The sequence below is a fragment of the Lates calcarifer genome, linkage group LG2 (genome assembly GCF_001640805.2).
Source record: "Lates calcarifer isolate ASB-BC8 linkage group LG2, TLL_Latcal_v3, whole genome shotgun sequence".
NCBI lineage: Eukaryota > Metazoa > Chordata > Actinopteri > Centropomidae > Lates > Lates calcarifer.
In genome coordinates, this window is record NC_066834.1 from 22,862,047 (window position 1) to 22,879,232 (window position 17,186).

Here is a 17,186-nt window from a genome sequence, read left to right on the forward strand (position 1 = left end):
ATCTCAAACAGGGACAAAACACTGTAATGATAACTAAACTGCTGCATTTTTCAAGGAAACTACACTGGCTACGCCAACAGTCACATGTCGTACTGCGTGTTCTACTGATGCTTTCACGCGCCCCGATTGGCTCCCTAACTTTACCACGCACTTCCACCTTGTTTCTTCGTATCCTTCCGCGTCGTTTTCAGTTTTTGACAATCTTCTGATTGTCCACGAGCATAGTATTGGAATAAAACACATGTTTGAATAGTCAGTGGTGCACACGGTTGTTATAGATATCTTGAAGTGTTGTATTTCTTTTCATTTGTTTGCATTCCCTCGGATGGATATGCCTCAGCATCCCTAGAAAGTAGTTCCGCAGCAGTGAGTGACTAGGGAGGGAGATCACCTTGAGCTGGTCTCACAGCCGTGACATCGGTCCATGCAAGTTGTACAGCGAGGTAAGGTGGGTATCCCCAACGGGGGCTGCAGCTTCGCCGCTTGTCGATGCCGTGACACTTTCTTTGTCACATTACTGTCTTAACCGTTTTGCCTGTTATCATTTTCTTTAGCTACATCCTGCGTGTTGGTATGTCCGGGAATGTGTGAGTCGGTCACTGGTAGCTTGGTCCCACTCTTAACTACTTTTTTTTTAAAATCGAAATTATGTTTTAAAGTGCAGCACACTTGAACGTAGGCAATAAGCAAATGTAAGTCCTGTTGTTCTGGCTTAGTTTGTGTTCAACAACGTTGTGAGTTAAAAATGCAGTTAACGGATGTATAAATGAAGGGAATGTGTCCGTGCACTGAGAGGCTCTCTATACTACTAACTGCCAATATTTTCTAGTCTTGATTTATGGTCTAACGCAGTTATATCATTTAAAATAAGTCAATTAAATGTGATGCGTGAAGTATTGAATGTTAAAGAATTGCTTCCTGTTGCCTCCCGTTGTGGGTGTGGCCGCGCCATCTACTCGGTCTCCCATTGGCCAGTCACCGTGATGCCTCTAGATCAGGAAAATGTGACGCAGGATGAGAACGTGATCTTTAGCGCATCCACTGCGTTGTATTTAACTGTAGTATAATAAAATACGTATGACATTAATTCACCCGAGTTAAACCTTTCCCACCTTATTAAAAATAGCGTGTTGTCATCGTGTTCCTTCACATGGCAGTTAGAGTCATTATGTAACGTTCATCCTTTCGTCCATCTTTCCTTTCGTAATATTTTCTCAGAAGCACTTAAATAAACTCTAGTCTCCTTAGTTATGCTGTAGGAAATAGCCACCTTGTGATAAATGTAGTTTGAAATGTGTACATTTCCATAGCAGCTTCACTGCAATGACTCGCTGCAGTGGTACCACAAATGATAGGCCTTGCTGACACCAGATACATGAGATGCAGGACAGATGCCACCCTGCCTGTCTAGGCTGTTACGGTTTTCAGCTCGTGCAAGTTAGGGAGCCAATCGGTCTTGTATCGTCCTGTTTTATGTTATCACAATCCCCTGTTTGTCAGCTTGGTCTTAAAACAGCTGAAAAAAGATGTTTTGACTGAGGCAGGACTTTGTCTAAAGGTGCATGTGAAATTGTAATGTCAAATCCTTTGTCAAACACATCTATATGACGTGTAGGACCTGCAGCATAGTGTGGATATGCTTTGTTTTGTCATGAGAAATAACTGTTTTGCGTATAACAAAATTCTGAGACACTGTCATTGGTATGTCCTTCCTCGCCCAAGGCCCTGTTGACAAAATGGAGTCTTTATCCCAGAGGACTACTCAGGTCATAATGTCAAGTGACTAGGAATTGTGTTGAAGTGATGAGCTCAACAAAGGGAAGTCTGCACTGTCTATTACTTAAATCTAGGCTGTTGACCAAGAGCAGATAGCTGTCTTCTTACTGTTTTCTCTGGTCATCTTAACTTTTGGTTGTCATACCTTGTCCCACCAGTGGAATCTCAGTTTCTTAACAAATTCCATTGCAGTCATGAGTCTGTAAACTTTATCTTTAAGTCCAGACTTTGCTGGAGCTGATTCATCCACAGGTATGAACTGCTGGCAGTTTAAATGGCATGTAAGTATATATTCTTGAATTCTAATATTAGCTGTCCCTGTGTATATTTGTCTACTTTAAAAAGCACTTTGGCAGGTACCCAGCCATTTGGAAAGATGATAATGAATTGTTGAATCCATCAGCTACCGTAGTTAAAGGGTGGCAAAACTATAATTTTCTGCTCTAGCTGGACGTGTCCTTGACCTGCTGAAGCAGTTCAGATGCAGCAGAGCCAGTGGAGTAGAGTAGGCCTGTTGCAGCTGGCAATGCTCCCAAGCAGTCTCTCCCCACTGTTACTGCATGACTAGTTCTATGTTGAGCCATGGGTTTGAACACTACCAAGTATGAGTATTACTTTGCCACTGCAGACACATTTGACTGCACTGTAAGGTGATTAGGTAAAAAATGATGCCACCTGAATATGCACAGCATTATGTACCATTCATGAACTTCTAAGGTTTGTGCCAAAGTTTACAGCCTTAGTTCACAGGCCTACATAGTGACTACATACTGAGTATTAGATTTCTAAACAGACTCTGCATGCTGTGTGTTATTATTAGTCAAGACTCTGTTTTTAGGCCTGGGGTGTTGTATGACCCTAGGCTGGTAGTAACATTGGTGTCACACTGTTCTGGTGTGTCATGGTGGAAGTCTCATGTACGTCCACTGCATCAGGTCGTGGCGATTGCCTGGTCACAGCAGGCGCTCTCCGTGTCCTTTATCCGCGTTGAAAGGATTTACTCTTGAGCTCCTGAAAGTGTCATACGTATGCACGCGCACTGCAGCGGTCAGTTCTGCTTGGACTGCTGTTTCAGGGTGTAGTTCGTTCATTGGCATTGCAGGTTCCAACACACTGGGGTTGTTGTGGAGGTCATTGGTAGTGACGTGCCTGTTTGTCCCCAGAAGGAACAGGAAGATCTACTGGGGGTATGTAGTGCAACCTGCAAATGGTGCCTTGGTTGAGTGAGTGTGACTGATAGAAAGCATCTACTGTCTCTGTCAGCCAACTTGGATTAGCCCAGTGTTACGTCACATCTATAGCAGATGATAGTAAATGTCATGTCACCCTGACAGTAATGCCACTGTGGCTGCTAATGATTGCACAGGCATATTTCCTAGATAAATGAGAAGGAAAGTGTCTAGGGAGACTGGGGAAGATAGTGACTAAGTGTATGTTACAATAAGACAGTAGGTTACAAAGGTAGATGTGTTCGGAAGGGATTGGAGGGGATTATTAGCAGCCAGCTCTAAAGTTAGCCCTGCATCTGTGTCAGGGTTACTGTGGCTGGTGTTGGCCTGTGGCGGCTGCTCACTGGCTGTCCTGGGGTTAGAAGCACTATCCATTTTTACCAGTGGGACACACTGGTCAATGATAGTATTTTTTCTTCATGTAATAACCAGGAGCTGGCAAACTGTCTCCACATGAATTTCAGATTTTTCTTTAGCCTGTGATATTCTCCGTCATAGCTCCAAAAATAACACCTCACCTGAGGATACAGGCGGTATGTGAGGCTGAGTTGCCGGAGGATGACACTACATTCTACTGTTAAAGATACAGGCTATGACTTATTTGCTTATGCAGTTTAATCCCCAGATCATGACAGGACGTATTAAGTAAAGTTTTGATGAATGCACATCTTATGTCCTGAAAAACAGTGCTGAGAGGAAACAGGAAAAACATAAAACAATGCATGTCAGGTAGTAATCCCTCGGTAAGCCTGTCTGGAAATCATGCAAATGGAAAATACCGCAAATGGAGAGTTTAGCAGTAGATTGGAGGGGACAATGTCATGCCTTAAACAAGGTTGCTATATATTTCACATTATATTGTACCAATGACATTCAAAGCCAGACAGGTTCTGTGGTACCACAGGCATAGGCTGTTGATTTATCACTGCATCTACTTTTTTGCCATTTTTGGACATTTAACTGGTTTGTAGTCCACATGTATTAGGTCAAGCAGCAAAACAGTTTGTAAGGAGAGCTGCCTGAAACCTATTCTCTGCCTTTGCCTCTGAGACAAATGTGCATCCTCTTTTCAGTTTTGCAATTGCAACTGTTGCTATTGCGTTATCTTTGGAATTACGTTAAAATAAAATAAAAAGTTGGTGGTGTGAACAGCAGACCAGCCACAGATATTTTACTAAATGCCTGCATTTCATATATCAAGATAGATCATTATTTATTTTTACTGTTAAAATTGTTTAGTCCTAATGCCCTTGTTAGGTAACTATAGCCCAAAATGAGTAATTGTAAAATATGCAACAGGGTAACAGCAGTTGCCCACATTTGACAGGCGGTAACCAGCAAACATCTGATATTTGTAAAGGAGAGAAAAAAAAAAAACTCTTAAAACAAGTAATTGATTGTTGTCATCATCAGGTGCCCCTACATCCCCATCTGCAGTGTGGCAGATCTTGGAATGGTCCACTTCTATGGACTATTTATATGATCATTTTATGAAGAAATGCCAATGCAGCATTCACTTTTTCTGTTTATTCAAAAATGCCCTTATATGAAGAAAACAGGATTTTTTTAATTTTTTTTTTTTTTTTAAAGGAACGCGCACACACAGCACGACTACAGAAACTGCCAGTCTTTCAGACTCTTTTCTCCCCTCTGCAGTCCATCCATGTGGTTCAGTCCACTCGGATGCCTGCCTCTAGCCTTCACGTGGTTATGTGTTGCTTTAGTGGGGATGTGACTGTGCTCACGTACAGCACTGGTCTGGCACTGGTCTGCCCCATTGACTCAAATGTTACATCATTAGTCAGCGGCTTCTGGTGAACTTGGTGGTATTGTGGCTGTGCCTGGAATCCCCCACCTTGATGCATTTGTAATAAGGGTGTGATGAGTAAGAGGAAGTACGACCATTAGTGTCAATGAAACAGATTTTCCTCTGAGACGACTAACTCTGGTAGGCCAGTATGAATGTGTCTTCAGTTGCAGTTTCACCACCCACAGTTGCAGCCATTTAAAATTTCCCATGTCTTTTTCCAGCTCTCCTCTCAGCCTGTTCTGCCATAGATGAGACTAAGTTGCCACTATTAATACAGAACCATCCTCGGCACCTTCATTGGCTGACATGGACCAAACTGTTAGCAAATTGTCCTTTATTTATAGTAACTGGTTTTACATGTCCAACACTTAAGATTGGCGACACCCTAGCTGGGTCTAGATGTACATATTGTTCTGTGTGTTCATGAGGACCACAAGGAAGCAGAAGAGGATAAGGAGGCTGCCTGATAGAGATATCAATTTGTCAACCTGTTGCTCTGTCAAGCAACCAATGAGAGTGTTCTTTGTTGAAGTCCACTTCAATGTATAATTTAAACAGAGAGAACCTAATCTCTCTGCTGCTTGGTTTGGACTGTGGCCTGAGTTGGCACCTGGCAGAGATTGCATTATACATAGGGGTGTTGGTATCTTCTATTAACTACTTTCACATCTTTTGCACAATGCCTTTATTTTATGAATATTGTTGTACTTTTGTTAGTTTCTTTTATCATCATAATATTGCTTATTTAACTTCAGTTTTATTCTATTTATTTTATTGTAAAATGTGGTCTTTCCTTGCTTAGAAAAGAGTCACAGTATTTTGCATAATACTGTGCAAATACTGCAGCATTGCCTAAGTGTGCACATCCAACCCCACATGGGTGCAGGTGTTTTGCGGTGGAAAAATGTGGCTGCATACGTGGTTGTTTTTCTGCTTTTGACCAATTTTTTTGCTTGAATCACACAAATTCCTACTACTAACCATATCACCAGATTCAATCAAGCATTTCCGTTGTGCTTGTAGTCTGTGGTTATGTAACCACAGCAACCTGAGCCCTAGTAGAAGCCACATTCCTCATCGTTGTAAAGAAGCAAAGCTACACCCTACTCAAATACGCCTACTTTGACTATTGACTATTTGTTGAAACCTGTCTTGATGACACATTAATTAGTTTATACTGTGCCTCTGGTAGTTGTGTTGTTGTAAGACCAAAGGAAAAAAGGAGGCATGGTACCCATCAATGCATGCTGTGTGCACATGACAGTTTTTAGCTGTTTCTCAGTGCACAGGATGCCACCATGTGCAGTGTACTTTTTCACTTTTCTGGCTAAATGAAAGTGATGAAAGTATCATAATGAAAGCTTGGCAATTCCAGCCCTGTGCACGAGCTTCATGATGGTGTCGTTGCTATGGGTGACTCAGGGAGAAGTGGGTGGGTGGGGGGGGACAGAATGTACAATATAGTGTAGCGGTTCAATGATGTATACTGCTCTACTCTATATATAGTATGAAGGCAATACTGTGCAGAAGGATTAGCCTTAGCTAGTTCCTTCATGTATCAAACTGAACATCCGACAGCTACCTGAAAGGGCTGCATTGTTTATCTTAGTTGTCATAAGTACACATTTATTCTCTTTGTAAACTGCTGGTTGTGTAAAACTACCTGACAGCCAAATAGTAACTCAACAAAAAACTGTAGCTCACAATGGCCTGTTATTTACATAGAATTGCGGGGGTTACATTTCATGAGCCTGTCTTAAATCATACTTAGCCTTTGTGGCTGATAGATATGTTTAAACTCAGTAACAACAGTCATTTCTCCTGGTTGTACTGCACTTGAATGTCAGCAGCCAACATTATTCATTGTTTGATTCCAGCTGAAAGATTCTCTGTTTATTTCACTTTATTACCACAAAGTCATCTGACAGCTACCTGAAAGTTATAAAGCAGGGTTAGGAACAGTGTGTTGCTAAGTTACATCAATACATCCACAGTACGAAGTTTAATCAACCTGTTGGCCAAAGGCAATTACATTTTGACTGTTGGTGTAATCTAACAGCCACCTGATGCATATAATTGACTGTTGTGTAAAGGTACTGTTCTATTTAAAAATCTGATTCACTTGATAAACTTGTAAAATGGCTGTTAAATTTTGAAGAGTTGTGCCAACAGCAGTTCATAGAAGAGAGCTGTTAGTTACATCCACATTGTCGTCTAAGTGAACTTCATTTTTTCTCATTTTTTCTTTCTTTCTCAGGACTTCTCCAGTTGCACCACTGATCGAAATGCCTCAGTCAAAGTCTCTAGACATGGGCTCTGCCTTCATCCAGACGCAGCAGCTCAACGCTGCCATGGCTGACACCTTCCTGGAACACATGTGCCTGCTGGACATTGACTCTGAACCCACCACTGCACGCAACACTGGCATCATCTGTACCATTGGTTGGTTTACATTGTTGGTCTGCACATTTAAAGACAGATAACCACATGCTTTCTTTTTGGTATTATAGCAGTGCATTCCCTGTGAGAACACATCCCAAGTTAATTAAATGAAGTTATTCACGACATTTAAAGGAAAATGATTTTTTGGCCAGAAAATGAAATATAATGATTTTTATTTTAGATGTTGAAATACATAATACAAACAATTAATTGTGAAGTTCTATTACTAGGAGAATTAAATAACATCAGAAACTTAATTCTTTCCTTTCAATGATCGCCTTCAGGGCCAGCCTCTCGTTCTGTGGAAATGCTGAAGGAGATGATCAAGTCTGGAATGAATATTGCTCGCTTGAACTTCTCACATGGCACACATGAGGTGGGTCTTTCTACAACTCTCTCTGCTGTGTAAATTAATTGGGCAGGTACAGCTAACCAGTCACACTGTTAAAAGTCACGCTTAAACTGTGCTGATAATTTCCATCCAAACATGGCTCTGTGCTTTATCACAGGGAAGCCATTTGTTGGTTTGTTGATCTATGTAGCAATCTTTGCTTTCTCTTGTCTAGCTTTCTTTAGATTGTCACACAAGTTTGGTAACTCTGCACATAAAATAATTATGGTGAAAGCAGACAATCAACACAGCTCACAGTGAACAAGCACGTAATTCATTATGAACTGCAGTCAGCCTGGCATTTAAGCAAGACGAGGCCAGCCAGCATGAAATGAAAAAATAGCAGCACTAACTTAAGATTAGAGTGTGAGCCAGCTACAACATCAAATTATAAGTGAGGCAGCCTGATTGAGTCTGTGTATCACACACTGGCACATGCCTTTGGGAGGGCAGATGACTCAGGTGACTTAGACTAGCTCTAGGATGCACCTTAATACACCCAGGTGGTTATTATCTGTGAGAAGGGAGAGGTTAGAGAATCCTGTCCTGAGGTTTATCATATTTATCAACAGATAATCCAGTCCAGTATGAGAAATGGGTCCATTTAAATCAATTTTAACTATTAAGTACTATACATTTTTTTGTTGTGTTTCATTGTTTTGTAACTTCATAACAATGGTAATACACACAATGACCTTGTTGACTGAGATACATGAAGATGCTCAAAGAGCGCTTTTTAATTTTTAGATTAAAAACCGCACTTTCACTGTACCATCAGATAACACACACACTGTTTTTGACAGGCTTTTGTATATATTTATTGTGTAATATTTAGCTGTCAAGAAAAATGATTAATTCTGTTTTTAGATATTTGAAGTCCTCTTCAAAAGTTTCTATGGTTTGTGTCAGTCTAGGTGTTTCAGCAAGATCAAAGGTTAGTCCAGATTCAGAGAAAAGCAAAAGGAACCAGAGCTTTGTGGCTTGGGGTACTATAAATACGTCACCTGTAGCTTCCTGCCCTGCCTTTATCTTCTCAGCAGGCAGCACGCCTAGATTCTGGAAGTGTGTGTATACACAAACCCACACCAAGGTCAGTCCACTTTCAGGCAAAGTGAGAAGTGGAAAGTAGATTATGTTGCAAATCCAGAAAGTTCAGTTTCTTAACCCAGCTATAATAACACTGAGTGAAAGAAGAACTAAATCCATGTAACTAAACACTCACTTCTGTTTCAGTTTACATAATGCAGGGAATTAATTATGAATTTATGGACTCTATACACATACAGCCAGTAAACAGTCACCTGCTCTGAATTCATCATATAGCACTGATCATAAAAGACTACACCATCTACCTTATTGCCCTCTCTTCTAAAAATGCTGCAGCACACTGGAGGCAGCCAAGACACCATCCATATATTAATTTCTGGCTTGATATCATGACATTTAAATTTTGTGAAGCTACTTTTCAAAATATTGCATTTCAAACCTTGTAGCCTCAGTGCTGGACTATGTGATATTTATCTTTATAGTAGTTTCAAATACGTTTCAAGATTAGATTTATTTTGCAGACCTTGAGACCAGGTCCAGGTTTTCTTTTAGAGACAGTGCTGTGAGTGTAGTGTAGCTCAGTTTGCTGCCACCCTGAAAGGCAGCCAATGTGATTACCTGCCACTTAAGTTATTACTGAAAGCTCTGGTTACTCAGGTGGGCAGCATAGGTCATGTGCAGCAGACAGCTGTCTTCAAAGCCACAAACACTGTGCTGTGTGTTCATTAGCCTGCACTCATGGGCATCAGTAATATGACAGTACTGAATTTCTCTGAAGTTGTCATCCAGCATTTTCCCACAGCATTTTTTTTAGTCAGCAACATTTCCAGGGCAAAAGTGCACCTCTCTTCATTGTTTTTGTAATAATTTCAAATGGAATTTTTGTCTGTCACTCTTGTTTATGGTATAAACAATACCAGACCATGAATAATGGTTTTACGCAAGTCTCTTTGAACATTTTTAATTGTGATATGATTTAGATTGTTCTGTTTCATTGTGTCTTTTGTTCACCCACAACTTCACTGAGGAATTTCCTCTTGAGAAACTGAACTTCCACAGTTGACAAACTCATAATAAATATCTGAGGCAAAAGACATCATTGTCCTTGCAGGTGGTGTTTCATCATAACAAAGTGTGACGTGTGCTCAAGGACACATACTTGACGTGACATTCTGTATCAGTATATTGCTACTCTTCGTGATACTGTATGATATGTAATCTCAAAGGTCCAACTTAATGACATCGTTGAATGACACTTAATTTGCAAGGCATTTTAACTTAAAGGCTCTCAGGTATTCTGCTTTGGTGACAGTGACCCTTCACGTGTCGGTTAGGGTGGTGTGAAGTATGATGTGACCCCTAGTGATGCTGACAGTGACTCATGTTTATAACTGTGTGAGTTGTCAGACGCACTTTATCTTTTTAATTGCTCTGGTTTGACTTTTATGTCTGCTGAAAAAAAAATGGCTTACAGTAACTCTTACACTAGGGCCTCTGCTAAATTGTGCTTTCTTTTCATTCCAATTTGTGTGCTAGCAACAGAGGATTTGATCGAGACAGAGTCTAGAGGTCACAAGTTTGATTAAAATCATTAACTGCATGTCCTTGAGCATATGGTGAATCAGTATGTTGCTTAGTCTTTTTAATCTGTAATTTTTAAAAAATGTGTTGCAATGTTCTTCTTTTCCACAGTACCACGCAGAGACCATCAAGAATGTGCGTGAGGCATGTGAGAGCTTTGAGCCTGGCAGTATCCAGTACAGGCCTATCGGCATTGCCCTGGACACGAAGGGCCCAGAGATCAGGACTGGCCTCATCCAGGGAGTGAGTCACCTACTCACACTCCTGACACCAAAACAGCAGTTCTTATAATGACTTGACAATCAAGAACATGAAAAATAATTAGGGAGATGGTAAAACTATGTCTATTAATTATCTGACAGAGTGGCACAGCTGAGGTGGAGTTGAAGAAGGGCAACATGATCAAGATTACTCTGGATGACACCTACCAGGAAAACTGCAGTGAGGAGATCCTCTGGCTGGACTACAAGAACATTACCAAAGTGGTGGAAATTGGAAGCAAGATCTACATTGACGATGGACTCATATCCCTGCAGGTTAAGGAGATTGGTGAGTAGAGGAGATGCAAACATTTTGCATATGTTGTGATCCATTACAAGGTTTAGAAAACACTGCTACCTCTTAATACAATGAAGGACTTGAGCTCACCCATATTTTATGTTTTCTCCAGGCTCTGATTACATCATGTGCGAGATTGAGAATGGCGGCACCCTGGGCAGTAAGAAGGGAGTGAACCTCCCCGGTGCTGCCGTAGACCTGCCTGCTGTTTCAGAAAAGGACATCAAGGACCTGCAGTTTGGCGTGGCGCAGGGAGTCGACATGGTCTTTGCCTCCTTCATCCGCAAAGCAGCCGACGTACACGCTGTCAGAGCAGTGCTGGGAGAGAAAGGCAAAGACATTAAGATCATTAGCAAGCTTGAGAACCACGAGGGTGTACGCAGGTGTGTATGTTGATGAAATGTTTTTACTTCTTCCACATTCCATGGAGTCTTAACATCCCACGATAACTGATAGTTGTACTTGATGTGATTTTAATTGGTTGTAATATTCTGTTGTGCAGATTTGATGAGATCATGGAGGCTAGCGATGGCATCATGGTTGCCCGTGGTGACTTGGGTATTGAGATCCCCACAGAGAAGGTCTTCCTTGCCCAGAAGATGATGATCGGTCGCTGCAACAGAGCTGGCAAGCCGATCACATGTGCCACTCAGGTCAGAAAACGCTAAAGGATATACTGTAATTTTTAGGCTGTGTTTTCCCTGAGAGGTATAATTTTAATGTAATTTGATAAGGAAGACGAAGCTGGAGGGTCTTAGTGTAATCTTGGTAAAAATATACTGTAAGCATTTATTTTGTTCGTACAACTCAAAGGGTCTTATGTTGAGATTTGTCTTCTGAACCCCTCACATGAACACCATTCAGATGTTGGAGAGCATGATCAAGAAGCCCAGACCAACCCGTGCTGAGGGCAGTGACGTAGCCAACGCTGTGTTGGATGGAGCCGACTGCATCATGCTGAGTGGAGAGACCGCCAAGGGAGACTATCCTCTGGAGGCAGTGCGCACACAGCACATGGTGAGTTAATGTATATTAAATATAACATTAGTAAACACTGGGGTGGGGGGGGGGCACAATGGTATAATTTAGTTAAGACCTACTGATTGGAGAAATTAATTATGTTTACATGATACTGTATCATTTGTAATTTTTGATTTTAAAAAAATTACAGAAAGGAAATTAGCATCTAGTGGGAGATGACGCTTTCTTTTTTTCCTGATTTTTGCATTCCTCTGAACACATCCATTACCTCTTATTCAGTTGCGCAGTGACGCAGCATCTTTTCTCCACTTGGCCCAACAGCTGCTGAGGAAAGTGTCGGCAGGAGTGTTAGGCCAACTGGAATTGCCTATCATTTATTCATTTATCCATCCACTTATCTCCAGTTTATATATTCACTGCCATTTAGGTACTCTAATGACTAATCAACCATTAATAAATGTGATCAGTTAAAGATAACTATTTAGACAGTTGCAAAATGATGCAGTGTTATTCATGCATCTATGTAGATTTATGTAGATCTTTTAAATCGCTGACCCCCTGGATAACATCCATGTAATTGAGGTAAATGCACCAGTGTTTTTCCATGCAACAGGAACACGGTAAAGAGCAGAACTAACCTTCACGACATGTTGGGATGTTTGAGTCTACCTGAACTTAAGTAAATGCCTGTTACCTGCACCTCTTCATCTAACAAATTTGCTATGGCTGCTCTTCTTTACCATTTCTTAATTTGCTTTTGTTTTTTGTTTGGTTTTTCAGTCAGGGACAGATACAACTAAAGCTCCTCTTTTAGGTCTTAGACCCAAGAGCATTAACATTCCTGATGAGTGCTTGCATCAAGATCACAATTATTTGTGACAGTTAGTATGGATGGATAATGAAGCTAATGCCGTCTTGCCTGCCTTTCATTGGTCAGGGCCTTCTTGGCTATCTTCCACTGCCTTCAGCTATACTTTGTTGTTTGCACAGCTATGCAGATGCAGGAGTGACTCAGCAGTCCTTAAGCTCCTGCCTTTGCGCTCACTGCACTTATGCTGAAGTTGCATGAGGTGCTTCACAATCCACAGTTAAGCACAACTTCCTTCGACCTAAAACCATACGTTTATTAAGCGGACTTGTATTTCAGTAGAAAAAATTCACAAGGACTCACTTTGTTTCTAATCTGTTTTCTCTGTGGAGCTTTGACTTTTTCTCATTTCTAATACTTGTCCATCCCTCCTGACTGTTTTTAACCATCTCTTCACCTTTGTGTGTAGTGCGTGGCATCTCAACTCCCAGTTGATACAAGTCAGGTTTAAACTGTGTAAAAACTGTGACTTGTGATTTTATTATATTAAGTTCAGTTCTGTTATTTTTCTTTTGTCATTAGATTTTTTTTTTTATCTTAAAGACAAATAATTTTCAGTGGGAAAGTTGCCTTACCTCCAGACATTTAATATCATGTACATGGTTATGGTAAAACTTTGACTCTTGGACATGTTTTAATTTTGATGTTTCCCTGTTTCCCCCCATTAACTGCACATCTAAACTGTCCATCCTGTCCTTTCCTTCTGTCCCTCCTATTCATCTTAACCTCTGTTCTTCTTCTGTCTCTCTAACATTGTCTGTTTTACATGGTCCTGTCCCTTTTTTTTCACCCATTTTCCTCACTTTACACCTGTGTGTGCCTGGTGTGGGAATGCCTTTTCTCGATGCATCTTGCCCTCACTTGTGCCAGATCGCTCGTGAAGCAGAGGCGGCCATGTTCCACCGGCAGGTGTTTGAGGACCTGCGCCGTTCCACGCCGTACTGCAAAGACCCCGCTGAGGCTATTGCAATCGGCGCTGTCGAGGCCTCCTTTAAGAGCTTGGCCTCTGCGATCATTGTGCTCACGGGCTCTGGAAGGTAGGCAGGTTATCTGGTCCTGGCAGGTCGAGGAGGACATTGATATCGGTTTTCGAGGAGTCTGAGAGAGGGAGAGTAGGGCCAGTCAGGGACTGACTGATGAAGTAACTGGGAGAGCCTGGCCAACACTTTGTGCAGACAGTTGGTCAGTTTTTACCCATGTTGACAAGTTTTAAAGAGCAAAATGCTGATGTTAAAAGGTAAAAAAGTATACATTAACCCAATAATTTTACCCATTATCCCTAATGATTACTACTGACCCTAATCCAGCAACTAAACTTAACCAGGAGTCTAGCTCAGTGTTTGCCAGTCACTCCCAGTGGTGTGAATGACTCAGCGCGCTGCAGTAGTGGTGTGTGTGATTGAGAGTAACCCCCCACCCTTCCCTCATGGTCCTTCGGGGTTCAGATAGCACGAGAGGCCGAGGCGGCCACCTTCCACAGACAGCTGTTTGAGGAGCTGAGGAGACACTCACAACTTACCAGAGACCCCTCAGAGGCTGTAGCTGTCGGAGCTGTTGAGTCATCCTTCAAATGCTGTGCTAGTGCCATCATTGTTCTCACCAAGACTGGGAGGTAAGAAAGAGGGGGACAGATGTGAAATGATCCTGGTCCTGAAGGTAAGTTGTTGCCAAACACATGTCAGCCTGCTCAGCACAGTTTGCTTCTTGTGCAAGCACCTAATGTGCTCTTACAGATCCCTTGTCCTTCAATTTTGTGTGTGTGTGTGTGTGTGTGTGTGTGTGTGTGTGTGTGTTGTGTGCTGTTACATAGGGTGGGTGGAGGTAGCAACAGATTGCAAGAGTGAGAGTGGGGGTTGTCAGAAGCCCAGTCCCAATGTCTACCCTTCAGGCCTAATATCTCTCAGTGTGGCTCCCATTTTACATGAGATCTAATTAAATTGTTTGCTACGTATATTTCAAATGACGTCAGAACATTATTGGAAACCACTGATGCATTTTTTTATTTCTCCTAGCATTATCTGACATGCCTGTTTTTAAACATCACAGTGACATCAATTGTGGGTAATTCCTTCAACAACGTGTAAACTTCCAAAAAGTTGATGTTACAGTGGGGGAAGTCCAGAGCTTTCAAAATCTTTTTGCTGGAGAGCACATTTGGATTGGGCCACTGACATCTGCACATCCAGGATGACATTATTTATTTAGGCTGTAAATGTCAACACAGTCCTGAGAGGTCAAATCAGCCAGTTAGCTTTGTTGTTAGACTCAACATCATTGTTAATGGGGTGGCAGGGTTTTTAATCACACTGCATGGAGTTCATTTACATGTATCAAGTATTAAGGTTAATGGCTTATATGATGCTTAAAGACATGATTTACACCTAAGGTTTAAAACACCTAGTATTTTGTTATTTTTGTTTCCATTTCCCTCTGTAATCATCATAATTATTTAATTATTTAATAATTAATTTGTTGGTCAGTCACTAGTTAAAAGGTAAATACTCAAAATGTGAATGAGGTGAGGTTATCTTCTGTGCTCAGCTTTACGTATCTGTGTCCGTATGTGCAGGTCCGCCCACCTGATCTCCAGGTACAGGCCCCGTGCCCCCATCCTAGCTGTGACCCGTAATGCCCAGACTGCCCGCCAGGCTCACCTGTACCGTGGCATCTTCCCCGTCCTCTACACCAAGCCTGCCCACGATGTGTGGGCAGAGGACGTCGACATGCGCGTCAACTTTGCAATGGATATGGGTAAGACTTGATATTTTAATTTGAATATGTCACACAGATATCTGAAAGTGCATGCAATTGTGCAGAGTTCAACTTACTAGAATCCTAAGATGAAAAACAGCATAATAGCTGATACTGTGAACATCTGAGCCAAGATGTTGTGCTTAGCAGCATTTAAGATACCAATTAAGCAATGTTTGATGAATGTTTTACGTTTGATTTTCTAGGCAAAGTCCGTGGCTTCTTCAAAGAGGGAGATGTTGTCATCGTCTTGACCGGCTGGCGTCCAGGCTCTGGTTACACCAACACCATGCGTGTGGTTCTGGTGGCCTGAACAACCAACGGGGCTGCTCTGCTTTCTCCCTCTACCTTCATCTATCTTTCAAAGCTCTCTGCCCCACACCCCACTCCAGCTCACAGCCCTTCTCACAGATTCCACCCCTGAACAATTTATCATTTAGGCAATGATGTAAAAAATTTAAAAAAAATAGAGTATAGCCTTCTGTACAATTCCACTTTATGTCTCCATTCCTTTCACATTGATTCTCTCAATCAAATCAGTCTTCAGGGCCTCAGAATAATAGACCCTAACCAGAAACTGCTGTATTTATTCACTCAAACCCTTGTATTATTAAAAGTGAACCAGTCTAAGAGTGAATGCATCCTGGTTTGTGTGCATGCGCATACTGGCTCTTGTTTAGGTGGGGTTGGTGGTGGGGCAGACTGATCTTAACAGAGCGCCTTGACAACTTGAACAGTTTACTAATCACACTCCTCTGCCAACTGAACGAACAAACTTGTGGCATCCTAAATCAAAGGGCTCCTTCCTACAGTGCAGCCTCGGCTCCACCACTCCACCCAAACAAATCCTTCTGTAGTGCTGTCTGTATGAAGTGTCCTCTCTTAAATGCCAGCTTTCACTGTATTTACGTGTTATCTATAAGTGTTGCACTCCTAATCTACTCCAGACAATGTTACATTCTATATTATACTTGACTTTGTGAATGGTGACGTTTGTTTTTGGACATCCAATACTACTTATATTTTGTCTGACCATAGAGAAATGTTAGTTTTGGATGTCCTTTCCAGAGGTGTTTGAGCTAGTTACTGTATTTGTGTTATTAGATGTGTCATAAAGCCTTTACATTTCTTTACATTTGGATCATATCTTAGTTGGCACTTATGAATCATGTGTGGTTCACTAAAGTTGACTGATATGAATGAGCACTTTTTGGGTTTGTTTCTCAGGGGTCTGATGGAGGGATGAAGCTCTGTCCCCCCTCAGTCCCAGTGGGTGATGGGTAGAACCCCTTTGCTAGTCTCTCTGCTTCTACATTAGTGACCCACTGTAGCTGTCTTCATGTGTCTAACGTGCTTTTGATTGTAATGCCAGAGTGTAAGAACTAACTAAATGTAAAGGGGCATCATAATGTTTAGCTGGGGTACTGAGCTGTCCTATGAGACTGGATTTCCATCCAATAAAAGAGATGAGCACTTATCTTAACTCTGCCTTGCAAATGTTTTGTTTGACATTGGATAATCACAAATTGAAAGTTTATGGACAGCACTGCTGTAAATTTGCATTAAGTGCAGGACTCGGGTGACTTAACTGTCAAGCAAAGCCATAAATATGTCATTGAAGTTTTATTGTATCAATCATCAAAGGTTTTACATTTTCATTGTGTGTTAGACCTGAAGTATTCAGTGAGGTTGTTGGTTTTATGATGAACTGAGAATTATGTCAAGGATCTTTATCAGAACGCATTCATCTTA

At 41.5% G+C, this 17,186-nt stretch overlaps 1 protein-coding gene across 3 annotated transcripts; it reads left to right on the plus strand.

The window, feature by feature from the left end:
- Positions 1-276: 276 nt before the first annotated feature.
- On the plus strand, positions 277-16,917 carry pkma (pyruvate kinase M1/2a). Of its 3 annotated transcripts, none has more exons than XM_018666822.2 (11): positions 277-443; positions 7,073-7,257; positions 7,542-7,633; positions 10,388-10,519; positions 10,639-10,825; positions 10,947-11,217; positions 11,337-11,487; positions 11,699-11,851; positions 13,554-13,720; positions 15,253-15,434; positions 15,641-16,917. In XM_018666822.2, the coding sequence occupies exons 2-11, from the start codon at positions 7,101-7,103 to the stop codon at positions 15,745-15,747; spliced, it is 1,599 nt and encodes a 532-aa protein (XP_018522338.1). In that variant the 5' UTR covers positions 277-443; positions 7,073-7,100; the 3' UTR covers positions 15,748-16,917. The 3 variants fall into 3 exon arrangements, with proteins under 3 accessions (XP_018522338.1, XP_018522337.1, XP_018522339.1); XM_018666821.2 differs by having other exon boundaries at positions 282-448; XM_018666823.2 differs by lacking the exon at positions 13,554-13,720 and adding an exon at positions 14,129-14,295 and having other exon boundaries at positions 282-448.
- The last annotated feature ends 269 nt before the right edge of the window (positions 16,918-17,186 follow it).

What these genes read in the sequence shown, in the direction of transcription:
- pkma (XM_018666822.2), top strand. Translation starts at nt 7,101, where the DNA reads ATGCCTCAGTCAAAGTCTCTAGACATGGGCTCTGCCTTCATCCAGACG. An exon ending in CGATCACATGTGCCACTCAG is followed by an intron (nt 11,488 to 11,698) that starts GTCAGAAAACGC and finishes AACACCATTCAG; the next exon opens with ATGTTGGAGAGCATGATCAA. An exon ending in GTGCTCACGGGCTCTGGAAG is followed by an intron (nt 13,721 to 15,252) that starts GTAGGCAGGTTA and finishes CCGTATGTGCAG; the next exon opens with GTCCGCCCACCTGATCTCCA.